The sequence below is a fragment of the Pseudophryne corroboree genome, chromosome 4, assembly GCF_028390025.1.
Source record: "Pseudophryne corroboree isolate aPseCor3 chromosome 4, aPseCor3.hap2, whole genome shotgun sequence".
Taxonomy (NCBI): Eukaryota; Metazoa; Chordata; class Amphibia; order Anura; family Myobatrachidae; genus Pseudophryne; species Pseudophryne corroboree.
In genome coordinates, this window is record NC_086447.1 from 78,591,538 (window position 1) to 78,615,782 (window position 24,245).

General features: G+C 44.5%; 1 protein-coding gene across 3 annotated transcripts in view; it reads left to right on the forward strand.

Moving 5' to 3' along the window:
- LOC134908926 (cytochrome P450 2C5-like) overlaps nucleotides 1-24,245 on the forward strand; it is a 189,333-nt gene that overhangs the window by 126,115 nt on the left and 38,973 nt on the right. For all 3 annotated transcript variants that reach the window (XM_063915181.1, XM_063915180.1, XM_063915182.1), the window contains 2 exons: nucleotides 3,577-3,737; nucleotides 8,917-9,093. In XM_063915181.1, coding sequence (XP_063771251.1) covers nucleotides 3,577-3,737; nucleotides 8,917-9,093 — 338 coding nt within the window. The remainder of the gene's footprint in view (nucleotides 1-3,576; nucleotides 3,738-8,916; nucleotides 9,094-24,245) is intronic.

The following is a 24,245-nucleotide window of genomic DNA, read 5'->3' on the forward strand; positions in this document are numbered from 1 at the left end:
TTTGGAGTCACACTCAAAATTAAAGTGGAAAAACACATTACAGGCTGATCCAACTTTGATGTAATGTCTTTAAAACAAGTCAAAATGAGGCTCAGTAGTGTGTTTGGCCACCACATGCCTGTATGACCTCCCTACAATGCCTGGGCATGCTCCTGATGCGGTGGCGGATGGTCTCCTGAGGGATCTCCTCCCAGTCCTGGACTAAAGCATCAGTCAACTCCTGGACAGTCTGTGGTGCAACGTGGCATTGGTTGATGGAGCGAGACATGATGTCCCAGATGTGCTCAATTGGATTCAGGTCTGGCGGGCCAGTCCATAGCATCAATACCTTCGTCTTGCAGGAACTGCTGACACACTCCAGCCACATGAGGTTTAGCATTGTCTTGCATTAGGAGGAACCCAGGGCCAACCGCACCAGCATATGGTCTCACAAGGGGTCTGAGGATCTCATCTCGGTACCTAATGGCAGTCAGGCTACATCTGGTGAGCACATGGAGGGCTGTGCGGCCCCCAAAGAAATGCCACCCCACACCATTACAGACCAACTGCCAAACCGGTCATGCTGGAGGATGATGCAGGCAGCAGAACATTCTCCTTGGCGTCTCCAGACTCTGTCACGTCTGTCACATGTGCTCAGTGAGAACCTGCTTTCATCTGTGAAGAGCAACGGGGACAGTGGCGAATTTGACAATCTTGGTGTTCTCTGGCAAATGCCAAACGTCCTGCACGGTGTTGGGCTGTAAGCACAACCCCCACCTGTGGATGTCAGGCGCTCATACCACCCTCATGGAGTCTGTTTCTGATCGTTTGAGTAGACACATGCACATTTGTGGCTTGCTGGAGGTCATTTTGCAGGGCTCTGGAAGTGCTCCTCCTGTTCCTCCTTGCACAAAGGCAGAGGTAGCGGTCCTGTTGCTGGGTTGTTGCCCTCCTACGGCCTCCTCCACGTCTCCTGATGTACTGGCCTGTCTCCTGGTAGCACCTCCATGCTCTGGACACTACGCTGACAGACACAGCAAACCTTCTTGCCACAGCTCGCATTGATGTGCCTTCCTGGATGAGCTGCACTACCTGAGCCACTTGTGTGGTTTGTAGACTCCGTCTCATGCTACCACTAGAGTGAAAGCACCGCCAGCTTTCAAAAGTGACCAAAACATCAGCCAGAAAGCATAGGAGCTGAGAAGTGGTCTGTGGTCACCATCTGCAGAACAACTCCTTTATTGGGGGTGTCTTGCTAATTGCCTATCATTTCCACCTGTTGTCTAGTCTATTTGCAAAACAGCATGTGAAATTAATTGTCAATCAGTGTTGCTTCCTAAGTGGACAGTTTGATTTCACAGAAGTGTGATTGACTTGGAGTTACATTGGAGGTCATTCCGAGTTGTTCGCTCGCAAGGCGATTTTAGCAGAGTTGCTCACGCTAAGCTGCCGCCTACTGGGAGTGAATCTTAGCATCTTAAAATTGCGAACGATGTATTCGCAATATTGCGATTACAAACTTCTTAGCAGTTTCAGAGTAGCTTCAGACTTACTCGGCATCTGCGATCAGTTCAGTGCTTGTCGTTCCTGGTTTGACGTCACAAACACACCCAGCGTTCGCCCAGACACTCCCCCGTTTCTCCAGACACTCCTGCGTTTTTTCCGGAAACGGTAGCGTTTTTTTCCCACACGCCCATAAAACGGCCTGTCTCCGCCCAGTAACACCCATTTCCTGTCAATCACACTACGATCGCCTGAGCGATGAAAAATCCTAACTTCATAGCAAAATTACTTGGCGCAGTCGCAGTGCGGACATTGCGCATGCGCACTAAGCGGAAAATCGCTGCGATGCGATGAAATTTACAGAGCGAACGACTCGGAATGACCTCCATTGTGTTGTTTAAGTGTTCCCTTTATTTTTTTGAGCAGTGTGTATATATATATATATATATATATATATATATATATATACCCTGTTGCAAAGCAGATTACTAAGGCCATAACAACTGTGCTGATGGTAGACGTGCATCCGGTATCTGCCATTAGTGCAGTGGGACTGAAGTGCCAACCCTAAATTGGCCAGGTGTTTGTGCTGCACACTTGTGTCGCTTAGCTTAATCTTACAGCTACCTCATTGCCCTATTTTACTTCTTGGCATGATATGCTGTTTGGGTACTATTGTTTTTTTAAGTGCCATCCTGTCTGACACTGCAATGCCACTCCTAGATGGGCCAGTTGTTTGTGTCGCTTAGTTTATTCATACAGCTACCTCATTGCACCTCTTATTCATCTTTGCATCATGTGCTGTTTGGGGCCTTTTTTTATATCTGCCCTCCTGTCTGACACTGCAGTACCCCTCCTAGATGGGCCAGGTGTTTGTGGCGCACACTTGTGTCGCTTAGTTTAGTCATGCAGCTTGGTGCACCTCTTTTTCATCTTCGCATCATGTGCTGTTTGGGGCCTATTTTTTAAAGCTGCCATCCTGTCTGACACTGCAGTGCCCCTCCTAGGTGGGCCAAGTGTTTGTGCCGCACACTTGTGTCGCTTGGGTTAGTCATACAGCAACCTCGGTGCAACCTTTTGGCCTAAAAACAATATTGTGAGGTGTTCAGAATAGACTGAAAATTAGTGGAAATGAATGTTATTGAGGTTAATAATACCATTGGATCAACATTACCACCAAATTCTGTGATTTTAGCAGTTTTTATGTTCTTTTCAAAGATCACCCAGATCCAAAACCAAAACACGAAAAAGGATGGTTTTGTAAAAACCAACCCAAAACCTAAACACGAGCGGGGAATTAGAACCAAAACCAAAACACAAAACACGAAAAGTGCCCGCCGCACATCTCTAGTAGCTACTATGGTAACAAAATTTAACCCAGATTGCATTGACCTCTAGCCAACTGATTCTGGGGTCACTATTATAAATTTAACAATACTGTACATTTCTGGGGCAAATATTAGCTTAATTATGAATACTTTCTAAAAATCTAATTATCCTTTTCAGATGTTTAAAAGGGTCTGAGTCATTGTGTCGACTCAACTTAGGTTGACAGTCATTAGGTCAACCATGGAAGGTCGACATGCATTAGGTCGACAGGGACAATATGTCGATGTGGTCATTAGGTCGAAAGGTCAAAAGGTCGATATGGGTTTTTGGACTTTTTTTGGTGTCATTTTCTTTGTAAAGTGATGGGAAACCCCAATTTGTGCACCGTGTCCCCTGCCATGGTGAGCGGCTTCTGGTTACTATTCCCAATCGTAGTCCACTTTTATTGTAAAGTATAAAAAAGTTTGCTTGCCATGCTTTGGGCAAGGTTACCGTTTCCAATTGTAGTCCACGTGGATCGTCAAGTATGAAAAAGTCCAATTAAAAAAAAAATGTGAAAAACTCATGTCGACCTTTTGACATGTCGACCTAGTACATGTCGACCTAATGACCATGTTAACCTATTGACCATGTCGACATAATGCATGTTGACCTTCAGTGGTTGGCCAAATGACTGTCGACCTAAGCTGTGTCGACCTAATATACTGTAATCGATTTAAAATGTTGTGACTTTTGCTGTATACATGTCCTTTTCTTTTCTTTCAGGCAACCCATTTGATAATAGATTGATTATAAATGCGGCTCTTTCCAATATAATTGTTTCCATATTACTGAGCCATCGATTTGATTATGAGGATCCAACACTGTTGAAGCTTTTGAAAGTAATCAATGAAATGAACACATTATTTGGTAGCCCAATGGCCATGGTAAGGAATTATGGTGGTCATTCCGAGTTGTTCGCTCGTTATTTTTTTATCGCAACGGAGCGATTAGCCGCTAATGCGCATGCTCAATGTCCACACTGCGACTGCGCCAAGTAAATTTGCTATGCAGTTAGGTATTTTACTCACGGCATTACAAGGTTTTTTCTTCGTTCTGGTGATCGGAGTGTGATTGACAGGAAGTGGGTGTTTTTGGGCGGAAAGTGGCTGGAGAAACGGAGGAGTGTCTGGATGAACGCTGGGTGTGTTTGTGACGTCAAACCAGGAACGACAAGCACTGAACTGATCGCAGATGCCGAGTAAGTCTGGAACTACTCAGAAACTGCTAAGAAGTGTCTGTTCGCAATTCTGCTAATCTTTCGTTCGCAATTTTGATAAGCTAAGATTCACTCCCAGTAGGCGGCGGCTTAGCGTGTGCAAAGCTGCTAAAAGCAGCTTGCGAGCGAACAACTCGGAATGAGGGCCTATGTTATATAATTATATATAATAAAAACCTAACAGAGAACCTGCTCCGTTACAGCATAAGAAGACTATTTGCAGATACAGAGTTTCACCAAACACACAAAATATACAACAACATACAGTATAAAACAAATCAGAATACTGGTGCGACTTTTTGTACAATATATAGAATATACAACTGATGCATATCAAAACAAAATAAATTATCAAAATTTCAAGTCCAAATGAAAAGTGCTTAAAATGTAAACGCATGTATTCCGATATATTGGAAATGTACATGAACGTCAAATAATACTCCATTAAATTTATTAAATCCTAAATTAGTATACCAAATAAAATAGATAACAGTAATGTTTGATAAGTAGATGCGGCCAAAGCTGAAGGTCTGAACACACCTCCAGATGTGCCATGTGACGGACTAACATGCTGACCCAAAAGATGTTTAAAAAACATGTGGGCATACAGAGGCGGATTGGCCATAGGGTTTACAGGGAAGATTCCCGGTGGGCCGACGCACCTGTGGGGCCTGTTTTGTTTGAGGGCATGTGGTCCTTTTTATAGACATAATGAATAAGATGCTAAATAATTTGCATATATGAAAATGACTTTGCCACTTAGCCTGTGATTGCAGATGATCTAGTGTATGCTCTGTCTGCCTGCTTGGCTGACATATAAGATTGAGTGAATAGTGATTGGGATATGGTTGGTGTAATAAGCAAGAAAATATATCTTTCTAAATAATTATATAGTTTCCTAAATTCTGAAGGTGTATCATATAATGTGCTCATAATATTTAATTTTATTTCTTTTTAACTTCCCCCTTGATGCTGGACATGCCCACTATGTGGAAAGTTTTGGGGGGAGGGTGCTGCTGCCATGGCCCATAGCTAGACCTTACACCTCTGGTGCTGCCCATGTGGGGCCACTAGTACACATTTTTCCAGGGCTGCTTTTTGTTCCCAATCCGCCCCTGTGGGCATATGACTTATATAAAAAGCTACAAACCAGAACACATCACTGCTGAAGAGAGCCTAAGTTAAAATTAAATGCTATTACAAATTCACCCGTGCACTACCGTAGGGCACTATGTATGTGTCTTTAAATTTGTAGGACAAATTAAACAAGAGAAATGGCTGCGCTCAGGGTAATGTGAAATAACAAAGCAAAAGGAGAGCTGACATATATAATGTCTAAAAATATTTATTGTAGTCTCACATTAATAGAAAAAAAGAAATAAAAAAAAATATATAAAATATACAATATGTATAATGCGTATCTATACTATGAATCACCACAAACTATTTAATGGCAATAGTGGGGGTAATTCCAAGTTGATCGCAGCAGGAAATTTTTTAGCAGTTGGGCAGAACCATGTGCTCTGCAGGGGAGGCAGATATAACATGTGCAGAGAGAGTTAGATTTGGGTGTGGTGTGTTCATACTGAAATCTAAATTGCAGTGTAAAAATAAAGCAGCCAGTATTTACCCTGCACAGAAACAATATAACCCACCCAAATCTAACTCTCTCTGCACATGTTACATCTGCCTCCCCTGCAGTGCACATGGCTTTGACCAACTGCTAAAAAATTTCCTGCTGCGATCAACTTGGAATTACCCCCAATGTTCACACACTTGAGAAACCTCCTTTTTTTGTATCAATCAGGTTAGCTCAGTATTTGTAGCCAATGGAGATACTGTCCAGCAACTGTAACACTTAATGTGGCTGTATGTTGTTACAGTGTATCTCATCTGGAGGTTCTCTTTATATAAACAATGGCAGGGCTTCAATCTCTGTGTATGTGCAGAGGCAACATGCACATTCCACTAATTAGCGGTATAAGTCCCGGCACATGGCTGATTAGGCAGGTGGCATGTGTAATGAGTTTTACCTCTCCCGTGGGCTGACGACACCGAGCGTCCTTGGTGAGAGTCCTTTGTAGTGCCCCCTGATATGCTTGCAGAGGAGAGGAACATGACACAGATGCGCTGAGCGAAGCCGCTGCTTGCAGCGGGGAACGTCCTCTGTAGTGATGAAGGGATCGTTCCTGGGCTGTGGGGCAGATGTGTTAAGCTGGATACGGCATAAGGAAGTGATAAACCAGTGAGAAATTCCAGGTGATAAACACACCAGCCAATCAGCTCCAATATGTAAATTAACAGTTAGGAGCTGTTTGGCTGGTGCATGTATCACCTTGCACTTATTTATCACTTCCTTATGCCTTCTCCAGGTTAATACATCTGCCCCTGAGAGAGAAGCTGATGGGAACAGAGCGGTGGGCTGAGTGTCAAAAGGAGGAGGAGCCTAATGCATTTCGTCCTGAATCACGTGACTTTCTCGAAGGAATACCTACTCTGGATCATGTTTCAATACTTATAGCAGCTGTCAACAGGCAGCCAGGTGAGACTCATCAGTAATAATTCAAATAACTATAAAAGTCAGCTCTCCAAGAGTTCATATATAATACATTAGACAATATTAAGTACCTATTTATAATATAAAGTTCAGTTATGAAGCATATATAAACATAAGTAGTATAAAAATAAAAAGAAGAAAAATGATAAAGCTTTAAATTACTATAGCACAGACTATAGAGGAAACAAGTAATAACATCAATTTATGGGTACTCCATTGATATAGAGTATATCATCTTCCTAATTAGGATTATAGATAGATGTTAAAATGAAAATTAGGAAATATTAGTAATGATAAATTTGATCGACTCTCCCACCTGTGGGTTCTGGATACAATAAATATTTTTAGGCATTATATATGTCAGCTCTCCTTTTGCTTTGTTATTTCACATTACCCTGAGCGCAGCCGTTTCTCTTGCTTAATATGACTTATATACACTTTATAGTGTAGCTCTAGTAACCTTGTGCTTCTCTATCATAGGGGTCAATTCAATTACTGTCGGATCCTTTTCAACGGAAAGGATCTGACAGTTCAGTATTTAACCACTTAACTGACGATTTATTTCGCCAAAAACCGCTCTGAAATTGTCTGTTTTTTTATGAGTGAATTAGGCGGAGAACATGAATTTAACCCTATCCCAAATGATTTTAGTTAACAAAAATATAGATTTTTTTCCAAACATTGAAACATCAATCAGGAACATCGCGACCATCAGAATATTGGGAACATCACTACCATCGTGGCTTTCATTTTGAAAGCTGGGACAGCCTCCAGGTATACAGGGGAAGTGGCTTGGGAGGGTTAATTTACACTCCCCAGCAGCTGCCATTGTCTGCAGCCGCTGGAGAGGGGGGTCCTGCCGTTCTGACTGATCAGCAGTGATCGGCAGCACGGCTATCAGTAGGGGAGAGTGTAGGGAGGCAGAGGGACCTTCCGGTCCCTCTGATAGCAGTTTCTCTTCCCTGTCGCTGCTAACACTCTCTATCTGACTCGTCGCATCCTGTGTGACCAGATCAGATAGAGCACTTGCAGGCATGGTCACATCTGATGCGACCATTCCAGACAAGTGGTTAATTTGAGGCCAAATCCGACAGGTTTTGGCAGTTTTCGACAATGTCAGTCGGACTTTTTTAAAGGCGAACTAACATTGTCGAAAATGGACCAAAAATCTGTCGGATTTGGCCGCAAAATCGACAAAAACACATGGATCTGTGGCTAATCCGCCGATCCACGTGTTTATGTTAGCGGCCACTGATTGGCTATTGGATCTTCCAGTGACAGCATTTACGTGGAGGCCAGCAGAGCCGAGGATGCACAGGAGACTGGCTATGTGGCACAACTGAAGTCACAGCATACAAGGGCACATCTGTTCTGTTGACATATCTCCAACATGATATTTCTTCAAATCATTTTGATAATACAATTACTTTATCATGACCAGGAAGCAACAATTATGCCAAGTTCCCATGTCATATTGGTTCACCCAAAAATTAACTCATTATTTTAGTGTTAGTTTTCCTAGATCTGCAACCTACAGTGGTTTTATACCTTCCATCCATAGGGTGGTGTTGGTAGTCCATGACCAAGGAGAGTTCCATGAGATCCACAATTGATAGGACAGTGAACCTTATCACCCTCAATGACATGATATAGGAGGTAATTCAGACCTGGTCGCAGGACTGCGTTTTCGTACAGGTCTGATCTGCGCATGCGTATGCACTGCAATGTGCTGGCGCGTCAGTCAGCAGCGCCGGGCAGCGTCAGAATGGTGTGAAAAAAGCAATCGTACGGGCGATCGCAAGGTGACTGACAGGAAGAGGGCATTTGTGGGTGGCAACTGACCATTTTTAGAGGAGTGTCTGGAAAAACGCAGGAGGATCCAGGCGTTTGGAGGCGTTTCTGACGTCAGCTCCGGCCCTGATCATCGCACTGGAGGAGTAAGTCCTGGGCTGTGCAGACACTGTACAGACTTCTGTTTGTGCATCTCTCCTGCACATGTGATCACACCCCTGCGCAGCGATTTCCCCCTCCCCCTGTAGGCGGCGACTACCTGATCGCAGGGATGCAAAAAATGCACCCTAGCAATCAGGGCTGAATTAGGCCCATAGTGTGTACCATTACCACAAACAAAGTCACTGGTGATATGTTGTTGTGTCATATTGCTTGTTTTGTAGATGCTCTAAATTTTTTATCTTATTTAAGCAGTATTTGCCTGGAAAAAAATGCTTCTTGTACTGCTGTGTTTATGTATACAAACAGTATATAAATACATATCTTCTTTCTCTATAAGATGTACAACGCATTCCCCTCTGTGATGAGCTGGTTTCCTGGAGTTCAGAAAAGAGCGGTCAAAATGATAAATGAGTTTCACACATTTATTAGAGAGACTTTCACCGCCCAGAAGAAACATTTGGATGTTAATGACCAGAGGAATCTTATTGATACATTCCTGGTGAAACAACAGGAGGTAATGCTGCACTTACAGGTTCTTGTATGACGCATTTTTTTAAATAAGCCTCACATTGACCCTCATTCCGAGTTGTTCACTCACTGCTAATGTTAGCAGAATTGCTAATAGGCTAAAATCCGGCAGTTCTGCGCATGCGTATGCACAGCAGGGCGCACGCGCTAAGCAAAGTTACACAAAACTATGCTATTTACTCACAGGCAAACAAAGATTTGCAATCGCTCTGCTGATTGACAGGAAGTGGGTGTTTCTGGGCGGAAATTGGTCGTTTTCAGGGAGTGTGCTAAAAAACGCAGGCGTGCCAGGTAAAAACGCAGGAGTGGCTGGAGAAACGGGGGAGTGGCTGGCCGAACGCAGGGGGTGTTTGTGACGTCAAACCAGGAACTAAACGGACTGAGGTGATCGCAATCTAGGAATAGGTCTGGAGCTACTCAGAAACTGCAAGGAAATTGCTTTCGTTAGCAATTGCTAATCTTTCGTTAGCAATTCTGCTATGCTAAGATACACTCCCAGAGGGCGGCGGCTTTGTTTTGCATTTCTGCTACAAGTAGCTAGCGAGCGAACAACTCGGAATGAGGGCCATTATGGACTACTTAGAGTCCACAACACAAACTATGTAATAAGGTGGAAGAAAGGGAGACACATGTCACCGCAGTATAACATCTCAGACCATTACACCTGGAATATGCAGTAGCTTACTGCAGTAAAACTATACTGACTTGCAGTATAATATAGATGGAGCTCTTTTCCTTTTGCTGTATTGTGCTACAGCCCCCAGCACTCCGAGACACGGTCATTAGGTCGACCACACTTAAAATTGGGTCCATGTTTATCTTGACTTTTAATAGGATTAACTGAGACTGGGCAGTCGGACTTAATCCCCATGTTGTGCCTAGACGCAGCAAACTAGCCAAGATAACCATGGACCCATCTATAGGTCGACAGTCATTAGGTCAACCACTATTGGTCGACATACATTAGGTCAACATGGTCACTAGGTCGACATGAAAAATGTCGACATAAGTTTTTAACTTTTTTTTTCCATTTTTTAAACTTTTTTCTGCTGCGGGGTACACTGGGCTCCACAAGGATAGACATTGGGGTGTAGAGTAGGATCTTGATCCGAGGCACCAACAGGCTCAAAGCTTTGACTGTTCCCAGAATGCACAGCGCCACCTCCTCTGTAACCCCGCCTACCTGCACAGGAGCTCAGTTTTGTAGTTGGTGCTGCAGTAAGCGGGCACATAACAGAGGGGCTGCTCCAGGCAGCCCTAAGAAGAGCTTTTTTTGAAGAAAAAAGTGAAGACCTCAAGGGCAGCAGTGGTGGTAAATGTCAGAAGACATTCACTGCTGCAGCTCCAGCTCTCCCCAGCGGCGCTGTACACTCCCGAGCCCTGGTTGCCGGGTAACTACAGCAGGAGGCTCCGGTTTTCTTCACGTCAGGCACACACGACGGGGGCTCTCCGGGATCACGTGGCCGCGCTTCTGGAGGTGGTAAGTGGACCTGGTCTTTATCGCGATCTGGCGCGGCCAGTGGGAGGCGGGCCACGCGCACTTGCGGTGGACACTGTGGCAGTACAGGTGATCCCACTAGATCACCAGGGCATGGGTGCAGGTCAGGTTTTCTCTCTAAACCATTTTCAGTAGCCCACAGTACCCGGTGGTTTTGCCAGCAGGGGGATAGGGCTTAGACCTGAAGCCCCTCCCCCAGCCCCAGGGCGCCATTTCCCGCAAATGTTACCGCCCTGGAGCTGCATATCTGTCTCTCCCTCACTCCCTGATAGTGTCTGGGCACCATTATCTCTCAGCTTCACTGTTCTTGGGACTGCTTGGGCAAATCCTCCTGTGTAAAGCCGCCTGGTTGTCAGTGCTGTGACTTTACATGACACTTAAGTGTTCTACCTGCATTTTTAGACAGTGCTAGTTAAGAAAGAGTGCATTTAGTCAGGGTTTTCTAGTACAATTACCCTGTGATATACATCCAGTTCTTACTGTGTAGTGTTATATCTATTGACTATATAGCTATATATAAGCTAGTCCAGTACAGTATTATTGTAAGTAATAACCTCGGCATTGTACAAACTGTGACTATCTGTGTGTGCAGTAGATACCTGAGTGGTGTCCATTTCATGTCTTTCACTCAACTATCCCTATATTCTATAACCTGAGGGGGCTTGGTGCGTCAGGTTTTATATTGATATAGGATTTTCACAAAGATATACTTTAATACGTATTTTTCACTGAGATTTAGTCACCATATCTCTCCTTTATCTCTGCTAGTGCTGACTACACTGTGCAGGGGTTTGGGTAAGAGGTATTGTGCTGCTGACAATTGTACTGTGTTACCTGATACTGCAAGTTATATCATGTCTGCTTCTGAGGGTAACAGTTCTGGGGCTGAACACACTGCCGGTGTTGCTGAAGCCACAGATCCCTATGAGGAGAATATAGCAGCTGTGGGCTCTGGTTCTGGGGGCTCCTTGTCCCCCAGTGTGACTGTGGCAACGGAGGTACATAATGACCCACCGTGGGCCACTTTTTCCACGCTTCTACATACGCTAGTTCAGAAACTAACACCCCCTATGGGACCCCCTATGCCGGTACAACCGTATGTGGTCCCTGCAGCTAACCCGCCGTGGGCGGACGATTTATCTGCCCAATTGAAGAAGTTAAACCAGTCCCTGACTACTAAAAAGTCTGACCATCGCTCGCCTAAGTCCAAGGGGTCCTCTAAGCGAGCGCTTGTCTCCTCACAATCCACTGCTGTAACGGACACCTCGTCTGATGAAGACGGCACTTACACTGACCCCACAGGTTCAGACTCGGATACGGCTGATGGAGAGGGTAGTTCACATGTGGATGTTCCTGATCTTTTGGAGGCTATTAAGTTAATTCTACAGATTACGGATGATCCCGAGCCATCCGTCCCTCCTAAGAAACCAGATAAGTTCAAGCGTCAGAAGGTGGTTAAACAAGTTTTACCTCACTCTGACCACCTAGTGGATATACGTCAGGAACCCTGGGAAAACCCGGGTACGAAGTTTGTGCCTCAAAAGAAGATGCTGGCTCACTATCCCCTCGCACCAGAGCTGTCTAAGAATTGGGAAACGCCTCCTCCAGTAGACTCACATGTGGCTAGGATGGTGGTTTCCTAAGCTCTACCTGTCACTACCGTCACGTCTCTAAAGGAGCCTATGGATAAACGTGTGGAGGGTTGTCTGTAAACGATTTACACCCTCACGGGTGCTGCACAAAGGCCCACTATTGCAGCAACATGGGCTGCAGAGGCTATTGAAGCATGGGCCTTGGAGTTAGAAGCTGAAATCTCTTCTGACCATGCTAGACAATGCTTGTCATATATTGTTACAGCTTCTCGCTATATTAAAGAGGCGGCTTCTGATGCCGGTATGCTAGCAGCCAAGGCCTCTACTACGTCAGTCCTGGCTTGCCGGATATTGTGGCTGAGATCCTGGTCTGTGGATCTGGACTCTAGAAAAACCCAGGAGGTACTCCCCTTCAAGGGAGCTATTCTGTTTGGGGAGTACTTAAATAAGATAGTGGCTGACTTGGCTACTGCCAAAACTGCCTGTCTGCCAAGTACCGCTCCTTCTGTGTCGAAGGCTAAAGTACTTCCTTTCGCCCCTTTCATCCTTCAGGTAAAGCAAAAGGTCAGGCGTACAACAAGCAGGCCCGCACTTCCAAACCTGGTAAGCCAAGGCCCAAAAGAGCCTGGGTGGCCCGTCAGCCAGCTTTCAAGGCCGATAAGCCTGCCGCATGACGGGGCGGGCCTCCCCCTGGGGGAGCCCAGGGTGGGGGGCCGGCTTCTAGGGTATACCGAGGAATGGTTGAAGACCACGTCAGATGCCTGGATACGGGAAGTCGTCACTCGAGGTTACGCCATAGCCTTCAAAAACCGCCCCCCTCATCGATTTTGCCGGACAGACATCCCATTGGACCAGACAAAGGCAAACACTCGGTGGTAAAGACCCTCCTGGATACAGGAGTCTTAGTACAGGTGCCTCCAGCGCAGAGGGGCCGGTGGTACTATTCTCCGCTGTTTCTAGTCCCGAAACCGAATGGGTCCTCCCGGCCCATTCTCAACCTCAAGACATTGAACAGGTTTGTGAAGGTTTCCAAGTTCCGTATGGAAACCCTTCGCTCTATAGTTCTGGCCTTGGAACCTGGGGACTACATGGTCTCCCTGGACATACAGGATGCTTACCTGCATATTCCTATAGCAGCGTCACATCAGCAATACCTGAGGTTTGCTATTGGCAACTGGCATTACCAGTTTCGGGCATTACCTTTTGGTTTAACAATGGCTCCGTGAGTCTTCACCAAAGTCATGGCGGTGATGACGGTGGTACTCCGCCGTCAACGGGTCAGGATACTGCCGTATCTGGAAGACTTGTTAATCCTGGCAAATTCCCCAGAACTTTTCCTACGTCATCTAGATATGACAGGCCGGTTTCTACAAGCCCACGGGTGGCTAATCAACTGGAAGAAATCCTCCCTGATCCCTGCTCAGAGCATGGTGCATCTGGGAGCACTATTGGACACTCACAAACAGAGGTTGTTCTTGTGTAAGGAGAAAGTCCTGAAGCTTCAGGACAGTATTCGTTGCTTCCTTTCTCGTCCGCAAGTGTCGATACATTCGGCGATGCAGGTGCTGGGCCTCATGGTATCAGCATTCGACATGGTGGAGTATGCTCAATTCCATTCTCAGCGCTGGCTGTAAGAATTATATAAGGACGGTTTGCTGAATAAAATGTCAATTTATTAAACTATTTAAAAAGACAGGTGTAAAATCCCGTTATTATTCTGAATAACACTTAAAATATATAGTATAATAATTCCCCCTGGGTATAATCACTTTTTCATCCACTCTCCTCTGGGATATGCTCCTGAGGAAGCTGGATCACCCTGTTGCCAGCGAAACGCGTTGAGCCATTTACCCCACCTGGGCACCACTCCACGACACATTGGGACTCTGACACTCTCGGCACTTATTTGGACTTTGCCCCTATCACTGGGAATTTATTCCACAAGGATAAAGAACCGGATCCACATAAACAGCTAGCAATGGACTCTTCCTAAAGCTGATGCCATCAAACATCTCTTCTGTGGAAACCGGTAATTATCTGCTGCTACAGTGAATGCTACCTGGAGACTGTCCTAGCCGTACAAAATTTATACATGTCCCAGAGGAGAGTGGATGAAAAAGTGATTATACCCAGGGGGAATTATTATACTATATATTTTAAGTGTTATTCAGAATAATAACGGGATTTTACACCTGTCTTTTTAAATAGTTTAATAAATTGACATTTTATTCAGCAAACCGTCCTTATATAATTCTTACAGCCAGCGCTGGTACCTTGTGCTTTTTATTCCAATATATTCTGGGATTTGACCATCCCCATACCAGCTGCTGCTGGCTGCGCACTTACACATCTTTTTTCAATTCCATTCTCGCCTTCTCCAGAGGCTGATTCTAGCCAAGTGGGACGGTCTGCCTCACCGGATCAGGTCTCAAATTATCTCATTGACTCCGGAGGTCCGTCTGTCGCTGCTCTGGTGGCTCCAGGACCAACAATTGTGCAGGGGCCGTCCCTTCCGGATATCCGACTGGGTTCTGTTAACGACAGATATCAGTCTAAGAGGTTGGAGCGCGGTGCTGAAGCAACACTCCCTTCAGGGTCGGTGGACTAAGGAGGAGTTCCTCCTATCGATCAACATTCTGGAATTGCGGGCGGTCTTCAATGCATTGAACCTAGCCCAGCATTTAATTCAGAAACGTCCTGTTCAAGTGAATTCGGACAATGCCACCACAGTGGCTTACATAAATCAGCAAGGCGGCACTCTAAGCCGTCTGGCAATGAAGGAAGTCTCACGGATTCTACATTGGGCGGAACGCCATCTACCAGCCATATCGGCAATCTTCATTGGGGGATTCCTGAATTGGGAAGCAGACTTTCTCAGTCGTCAGGATGTACATGCCGGCGAGTTTCAACTCCTAGTGGAAAAGTGGGGCCTTCCAGAATTAGATCTGCTGGCGTATCGACACAATCACAAGGTTCCAGTCTTCGGAGCAAGAACAAGGGATCCTCAAGCAGCATTTGTGGATGCGCTGGCGGTGCCGTGGAGGTTTCGGCTGCCGTACGTGTTCCCTCCGGTGTCACTCCTGCCCAGGGTAATTCGGAAGTTCAAGCAAGAAAAAGGAATTCTGTTTCTTACAGCTCCAGCGTGGCCCAGACGGCACTGGTTCTCAGACCTGCAAGACCTATCGTCAGAGCGTCCAATTCTACTTCCACAACGCCCAGACCTCCTCGTTCAGGGCCCCTGTGTCTACCAGGACCTAGCCCAGCTGTCTTTGACGGCGTGGCTCTTGAAGCTTCCGTCTTAAGGGCTAAAGGGTTTTCTGAGGCGGTCATTCAAATTATGTTGCGGGCCCGGAAACCGGCCTTTGCTCGGATTTACTATAGGGTCTGGTATTCTCACTTTGTTTGGTGTGCATCTAACGATTATGACGCTTTCAAGTTTAGTATAGCCAAGTTGTTGGCTTTTCTTCAGCAGGGCCTGGACTTAGGCCTGAGTCTGGCCTCCCTCAAGGTTCATATTTCTGCCTTGTCGGTGTGGTTTCAGAGAAAAGTTGCGACCTTACCTGATGTGCATACCTTTACTCAGGGTGTGTTGCGTATCCAACCTCCGTATGTCCCGCCTGTGGCTCCTTGGAACTTGTCGGTGGTTTTGAAGGCATTACAAGAGTCTCCGTTTGAACCTCTTAGTTCAGCTGATCTTAAGTGGCTTTCCCTTAAGGTGGTGTTTCTGCTGGCTATTGCTTCAGCTAGAAGAGTGTCGGATTTGGGTGCCTTGTCCTGTAGTTTCCCATATCTGATATTTCACCGTGACCGGGCGGTTCTTAGGACTCGTCCCGGATATTTACCTAAGGTGGTTTCCTCGTTTCACCTTAACCAGGAGATTGTAGTTCCGGCACTTGTTTCTCCTGATCTATCTCCCAAAGAGCGGTCTTTGGATGTGGTACGGGCTCTCCGTATCTATGTGAAGAGAACTGCTTCCATTCGGAAATCTGATTCTCTCTTTGTACTGTTTGGATTTCACAAACGGGGCTGGCCTGCTCACAAGTAAACTTTGGCCAGATGGATTAGAATGGTGATTGCACATGCTTATGTGAGGGCTGGTCTGTCTGGTCCCGCTCACATTACGGCCCATTCTTCTCGGTCTGTTGGACCTTTTTGGGCGGCCCGCCGTGGTGCGACCCTTCAACAATTGTGCAAGGCGGCTACGTGGTCCTCAGTGAACACGTTAATAAGGTTCTATGCCTTCGATACTGCCGCTTCCCAGGATGCTTCCTTTGGACACCGGGTTCTTGTGCCCACTACAGTGCGTCCCCTCCCATAAGGAACTGCTTTAGGACATCCCCAATGTCTATCCTTGTGGAGCCCAGTGTACCCCGCAGCAGAAAATGAGATTTATGGTAAGAACTTACCTTTGTTAAATCTCTTTCTGCGAGGTACACTGGGCTCCACAAGGCGCCCACCCTGACACACTTAGCTTCTTTGGGTTGGTATGGCATTAGCCGCTGACACTTCTCCTGTCGTGAGAGTGTGGTGTATGTGGCTACTAACCGTTGTCGTCTCTTTTCCTGCTACTGCATGGGGCTGGTTAACTAAAAACTGAGCTCCTGTGCTGGGAGGTGGGGTTATAGAGGAGGCGGCGCTGTGCATTCTGGTAACAGTCAAAGCTTTGAGCCTGTTGGTGCCTCGGATCAAGATCCTACTCTACACCCCAATGTCTATCCTTGTGGAGCCCAGTGTACCTCGCAGAAAGAGATTTAACAAAGGTAAGTTCTTACCATAAATCTCGTTTTTACTTTATGATACATGTGGACTATGATTGGGAATAGTAACCAGAAGCCACTCGCCATGTGAGGGGACATGGTGCACTAATTGGGGTTCCCCATCACTTTTCGAAGAAAACTACACCAAAAAAACTAAAAAACAAAAACAAACTTGTGTCGACCTTTTTCCATGTCAACCTTGTTTAAGTCGACCCAATGGCCATGTCGACCTAGTGACCATATTGACCTAATGTGTGTCGATCAATAGTGGTCGACATAATGACTGTTGACATAAGTGTGGTCGACCTATTGACCCATACTCCAGCACACCATATGGTGCTCTCGGTGGCATTGTATTAAACCAATTGACTCCAGAGTGATGCTATTGATTTGCAGTGCATGTAGGGGTACATAGTATAATTCAAGTCTTAAAGTGGGATGTAATGGAGTCCGAGATCGCTAGAATGGCGGGATGATGGACAAGCTCGGACATTTTTTTAAAGGGGCAATCGTATAAAAGGCAAAACCATGCCTTGCAAATGATTGCTCCTTTAACATAAACTTCTGAGATCGTCCGGCATCCCCTGCACTTCTGGCGATCCCATAACTCCATTACATACCACCCACAGAGTGTCTATGTGGGTGAACAGCAAGTAGAGAGTGTAGTTCGGTTCTCCACAAATCCAAACCCACCCAAACTTTGTGGGCCCAAACCAAAACCTGGCCCTGATCCATGTTCAAATCTTCCCACGGTTAGGAATTCAGATTTTCAGCCAAATTTTGGATTTGGTTTGGATTGCAAAAATAATTTTTTTAGCTGGTTTTATCAGTTTTGAAAAGAAAAACTCATCCGGATCCAAAGCCAAAACCAGTGAGGTGGTTTATGCAAAACCAAAACCCTCCAAAAAATTAGAACCAAAACCAGCAAAAATGGCCATGCACATATCTCTAACAGCAAGTGTGTCTGTGTGGGGATCGACAGTCTACAGTACAAGTATGTGTGTGCGGGAGATGAGGGGTCATTCTGTAGTCTGAGTATGTATGTGGGAAGGGAGGGACAAGTCGCAGTCCGAGTGTGTGTGTGGGAGGGGACAGTCTGAAGTCTGAGTGTGTGTGTGGGGAGGGGGGAGTATGCAGTCCAAGTGTGTGTGTGTATGAGGGGAGAGGACAGTTTGCAGTCTGAGTTTGTGTGTGTTGGATGTGAGAGGGCAGTCTGAGTGTGTGTGTGTGGGAGGGGGCAGTCTGCAGTCCGAGTATGTGTGTGTGGGAAGGGACAGTCTGCAGTTCGAGTGTGTGTGTGGGAAGGGACAGTCTGCAGTCAAAGTATGTGTGTGGGGTACGGGAGAGGGCAGTCTGAGTTTGTGTGTGGGATGGGAGAGGGCAGTCTGCAGTCCAAGTGTGTGTGGGAAGGGACAGTCTGCAGTCCGAGTGTGTGTGTGGGATGGGAGAGGGCAGTCTGAGTGTGTGTGGGGAGGGGCAGTCTGCAGTCCGTGGGGGAGGGGGAGAGGGGGCAGTCTGCAGTCCGAGTGTGTGTGTGTGTGGGGTAGGGGAGAGGGTAGTCTGCACTATGTTGATTTCATGCATTACAAAATACATATGTGTTTAAGATATTAATAATTTTCTTGCTAATATTTTGGATTGAATACCACTAAAAGTACTGAAGCCACCTAAGATTTTTTGCATGCTACTTTTCTCAGCACAATGTACAGTCTTAGACATTGCACATTAAACATTGTTTGTAACATTAATAAAAATGAGAAAAAACATCAAGGGAGGGGAGTGGGGACATATGAAGCCCTCAAAAACAACAAGGTAAATGCTTCAAGAGCATGAGGACAGGCTATGAGAATGCAAAGCATGGTACGGGAAATTTATATTTCAAAGATTGAAGGAGGAATGGGGCTCGTAAAGCTGTTCGATTTTTGAACCACTCACCACTGACTTCATTTAATAAATGGTGATGATGTCAAGTACCTGAATCCCATTATCTCCATTTCATAGTTTCTTGGGAAGGAGGGAATAGGGATGGCCATCTACTGTATATTGCCTCTATCGATGGCTACGGCCTATATTTATTATTAGATAAACAATTGATGGCAGGTAACTATTCTGTGTATTGCCACTGATGGTTTTACCATTGCTGTTTCTATGCATGTGCTGGTGCTGTGCAAGAGCTGGGGGAAGATCTGAGCCGTGACTGGCAGTTGAGTCTGTCAATGATGCGGAACATCCCATTCCTGGCTCTTACACACAGTGTATGAGCAAGGGGCAGCGCAGGGCTGCTGGTTGACGGCTTAGCAGCCCTGTACAGCAACAGCAACACTGAAAAGATCAGAATAAAAACCAAAACATTTGCACTCAGCTACCATACATGGCGGGGAACCATCTATTTATACACTATAGACTGTCAATGATTTAGAATCATTGATGGTTGGTGGCCATCCCTAGGAGGAGCTACATTCTTCCAATACTGAGTGACAAGAGCTCTAGTGGCAAAAAGTATTAGTCCCTTTACACATGGGAATGGGAGTCTTGTATTGGAGCTGTAATTGGACGGAAGACTTGGTGGAAGTCATGTAACAAGTAATGACACCTGTTCTATCCAATTGGTCAAGAGTAAATTCTGTTTAGAAACTGCAAGCACTGAGAGTCAAGATGAGAGAAGGACTAAGTTACCAAACATTCCCCAGCAAAAACAGCTAGCCTAAAGTGTTAGATGTTCATTTTGAGATATTATTATTATTTAACTCCTGTGTTTGGGATCAATGAAGCAGAGATCATCCAGAGGAAAGTGTCTCACTAGGCTTCTCTCAATATTTTACCAAGGTTTGGAATGAGCAAGTACAAATCAGTCTGTAATCTGGGCCCTATAGATTTTAAGCTTGCAAGCAGGGCCTTCCTGTATGTAATATCCGTCTGTCATTACCCAGTCTTGCTTTATCACTGTTTATTCCAGTTGTAAAGTGTAATAGAATATACCAATGATATATAAGCAAGTGTTCATAAAATAAATAAATTGTCTAATTTTTGAGCTGCAAGACCTCAATTTTTTTTATCTGTACATGTTATTTTGTGCAAGTCTTGGATGTTTTCCATTCCAAACAAATTCTGAGAAGATGTATAAATATGTTTAAAAGTTTCAAAGGGATTATAAAAGGGATTGCTTGGGGGAGGTACTGTACAAAATTTCAGGAAGAAACATCTTTTTGACATCTGCCAGTCATGAGATCTCATAATTGCCTAAAACTTTTGTTAGTGCAATCTGCAATAGTAGAAATATCAGAGGAAATCTGACTTGCCAGGTTGTTATATTCCAGAATAAGCAACTCCTGGTGAGGGGAGTTCTGTTAGCTTCAAGTCAGTCTCCTGGCAACTAGTCTACTGTGCAAACTAGACATTGTCTTTCTTGACTGTGTTCTGACTCTTGCTTGCTGCAGCCAAATACAGAGCAATTGCTTGGTTTCTGGTTATTGGCTGTTCACCCTTATATGAATTAACATTTCATACTTCTATGTATGTTGTAATAAATCTAGTTCTGGCTACTTTAGATTACCTGTTCAATTACCTGTGCTATTTAGGAGTCTTAAAAAGGTGTGTGTGTGTGTGTGTGTGTGTGTGTGTGGGGGGGGGGGGGGGGGGGTTGGACTGCACACCCTATTACTAAAGATTATTATTACCAGGTGCTATCATGCTGAGGCTTGTAACACTATGCTGGAGGCAGAGAAATGCATATCCACACTCTTAGCACTAAGAACACTGATAGTAAGAATAATTTAGATAAACCCTCAAAATTAACATGGGGTATAAATGAAGTTCTTAGCACACATTTGCACAAATATGTGGGCCCATGTTCAACGACCAAGTGACTTCATATCATGGGTCCCTAACATCTCTAATACTATTACATTATATAAATTTACCAAGGTCTTACCTTCCAATAGTACCCTTATCAATGTGTAATCTGAAATGCAGGTACCTTGCTAAATAAAACACCTGAGGGTAAATTGGAGGGGTGCCAATACCAGTGGAAAGAAGCCTTGCCTTCCACTGTACAATATATACACAAATATAGAGGAAGGGGGGGGGGGGGCTGGACTGCACACCCTATTATTAAAGATATTAAGAGGTGCTATCATGCTGAGGCTTCTAATACTATGCTTGAGTAAGAGAAATGCAGATGAATTCCTAGCACAAATAACAATGATGGTAAGAATAATTTAGATAAACCCTCACAAATAACATGGAGTATAAATGAAGTTCTTAGCACATATTTTTTATTTAGGTGTCCTGTCAGCAATTCTCCACTAATTTGGGATTTTCAGAAGATCTGCCCAGCATTTCTCTACAGTTCAATTATGCTATTTAGAAAATCAGTCACCTGTCAGAATTAATTCAATATGAACATTACCTGTGCTATTTGGAAGATCTGTCAAGTATTTATCAACAGTACACTTACAGTATCTGTACTATTAAAAAAACTTACTTTTACTTTTTTTTTTTAACTTTTATTCTACAGTGCAAATACATATTCATTTAAAGAGATTTGTTAGCATTTCTCTACTGTACAAAATGACCTGTGTTACTTGGAAAATCTGTCTAGCATCTCTCTGCATTGAATTATCTGTGCTATTTAGAAAACCTGCTACCATATAGTCTTCAGTGTAAATAACCATAGCTATCCTGAAGATTAATTTAGCTGCTTTTTATATATAGTTTTATTATTATCTAGTTATTTCTATTTAGTTGACATATTCAGCTGGTGCACTTAGTTCTAAGAGGCATTATGTTAAATGGTGCATTTAGCTAGTGATTTTAGATCCTTATGCAATTCAGTTAAAGTGTGCTTTTCCCTTTAAATATGTGCCTGTAATCTTGAGCTGCACTTCTTAGAGTTTAAGTCCTGGTGGCAGCCAAGTTCTGGAAAAGTGGGTTGTTTTAGGTGAAGTTGGTTCTGCAGGCTTAGGATCATGGTAGGCACTCATAAATAGGTTTCTTTAAACATGTGACTTGCCAGTTATGTGGGTACTAAGAGTGAAGGAATTGCATGTACTCTAAAGAGACTATGAAAGCTAGAGCTTCAGTGCTTAGATTTATAAGTATTTCATTTATAGAGGCCTTGTTGTACTCTGAGAGAAAGCGCGGATGGCTTAAACATAGGCTCAGGCAGTAGTGGATTCCCACTAGGTATTTGAGGCACGTGCCTAGGGGCAATACTTGCTGGGGGGCTGCACACCTGGCTGATAAGGGCCAGAAGATTTTTTTCCCCGTCATTACAAATATATATATATATATATATATATATATATACGGATGCTAGAACCGGCACTCCCCCTTGGTAAGTTATGCTCCAGTGCCCTCTGAAAACATGGATGTACAGTCAGAAGAAAGCAGGCAGCGGCACTCAGGAGACTTGTTCAAAATAGGTAAGGTGCAGAAATTTTAATCCATTCTAAAATCAGGTGATTTTAGAATGGATTAAAATTTCTGCACCTTACCTATTTTGAACAAGTCTCCCGAGTGCCGCTGCCTGCTTTCTTCTGACTGTATATATATATATATATATATTAGTGATGTGCACCGGAAATTTTTCGAGTTTTGCGTTTCGGTTTTGGAATCGGTTCCGCGGCCGTGTTTTGGATTCGACGCGTTTTGGCAAAACCTCCCTTCAATTTTTTTGTCGGATTCGGGTGTTTTTTTTATAACAAAACCCCTCAAAAACAGCTTAAATCATAGAATTTGGGGGTAATTTTGATCCCATAGTGTTATTAACCTCAATAACCATCATTTCCACTCATTTCCAGTATATTCTGAACACCTCACACCTCACAATATTATTTTTAGTCCTAAAATTTGCACTGAGGTCGCTGGATGACTAAGCAAAGTGACCCAAGTGGCCGGCACAAACACCTGGCCCATCTAGGAGTGGCACTGCAGTGTCAGACAGGATGGCACTTAAAAATATTTGGCCCCAAACAGCACATGATGCAAAGAAAAGAGAAAAAGAGGTGCACTGTGGTCGCTGGATGGCTAAGCTAAGCGACACAAACACCTCAATATCACAAGAATTATTAGTTCTAATCAATGGTATTATAGGTCCAAATCACTGGAAGAAAATGACAAAATCACAGGAATTATTCGTTCTAATCAATGGTATTATTGGTCCAAATCACTGGAAGAAAATGACAAAATCACAGAAATTATTTGTTCTAATCAATGGTATTATTGGTCCAAATCACTGGAAGAAAATGACAAAATCACTGGAATTATTTGGCAAGATCACTGTAATTAATAATTATAAATCACTGATATTAATTGGTAAATCTCGCTATCACCTGCCTAGTGAAGTGGAATCTAGATGGGATTTTGTACCGGGGACACAATAACTTCATCAATTGTCTAAATCCCAATGCACTAATGGCGGAAAATGGGCGCATGTCTAACAGCGCACTGATAATACTGAGAACTGATTATACTGACCACTTATACTTATACCATTATACTACGGAGAACTGACACTGAGCAGCGAGAACCGCACTGGACTATTGTACTGTAGTATACTGGTCACCACAATGCAGCACTGACACTGAGCACAGATATTAAGCACTGATCAGGATACTAGAAGTGACACGGTGCAGCAAGATAACGCTATGGCCTACTGTACTGTACTACTATATACTGGTGGTCACCAACATGCAGCACTGTACTACTATATACTGGTCACAACAATGCAGCAGATATTGAGCACTGATCAGGATACTAGAACTGAGTCTGACACAGAGCTGCAAGATACAGCAATGGCCTACTGTACTGTACTACTATATACTGGTGGTGACCACAATGCAGTACTGTACTACTATATACTGTTGGTCACCACAATGCAGCACAGATATTGAGCACTGATCAGGAGAATAGAAGTCAGAGTGTTCGGGTGTTCGGTGCCCCCCTGCAAACTCCAAATTTGCGCCCTCCCATACTTTACAAAGGGACAGCGCGCGTCTTTGGTGCACACCGAAAAAAGGAGTTTGGACTTACACGGAAGGGGCACAGCCACACAATAGTACCCCCATTTCAAATTACGGCACAGTAGCACAATCTTATTAACATAACACTGCACGTAGTAGTGCTTCTTTTACACAAAATCCCCCCTGTAGTAGTGCCGCTTACACAAAATCCCACCCTGTAGTAATGGTGCTTACGCAAAATGCCCCCTTAGTAGTGCCGCATACACAAAATCCCCCCTGTAGTAGTGCCGCTAACACAAAATTCCGCCTGTGGTAGTGCCGCTTATACA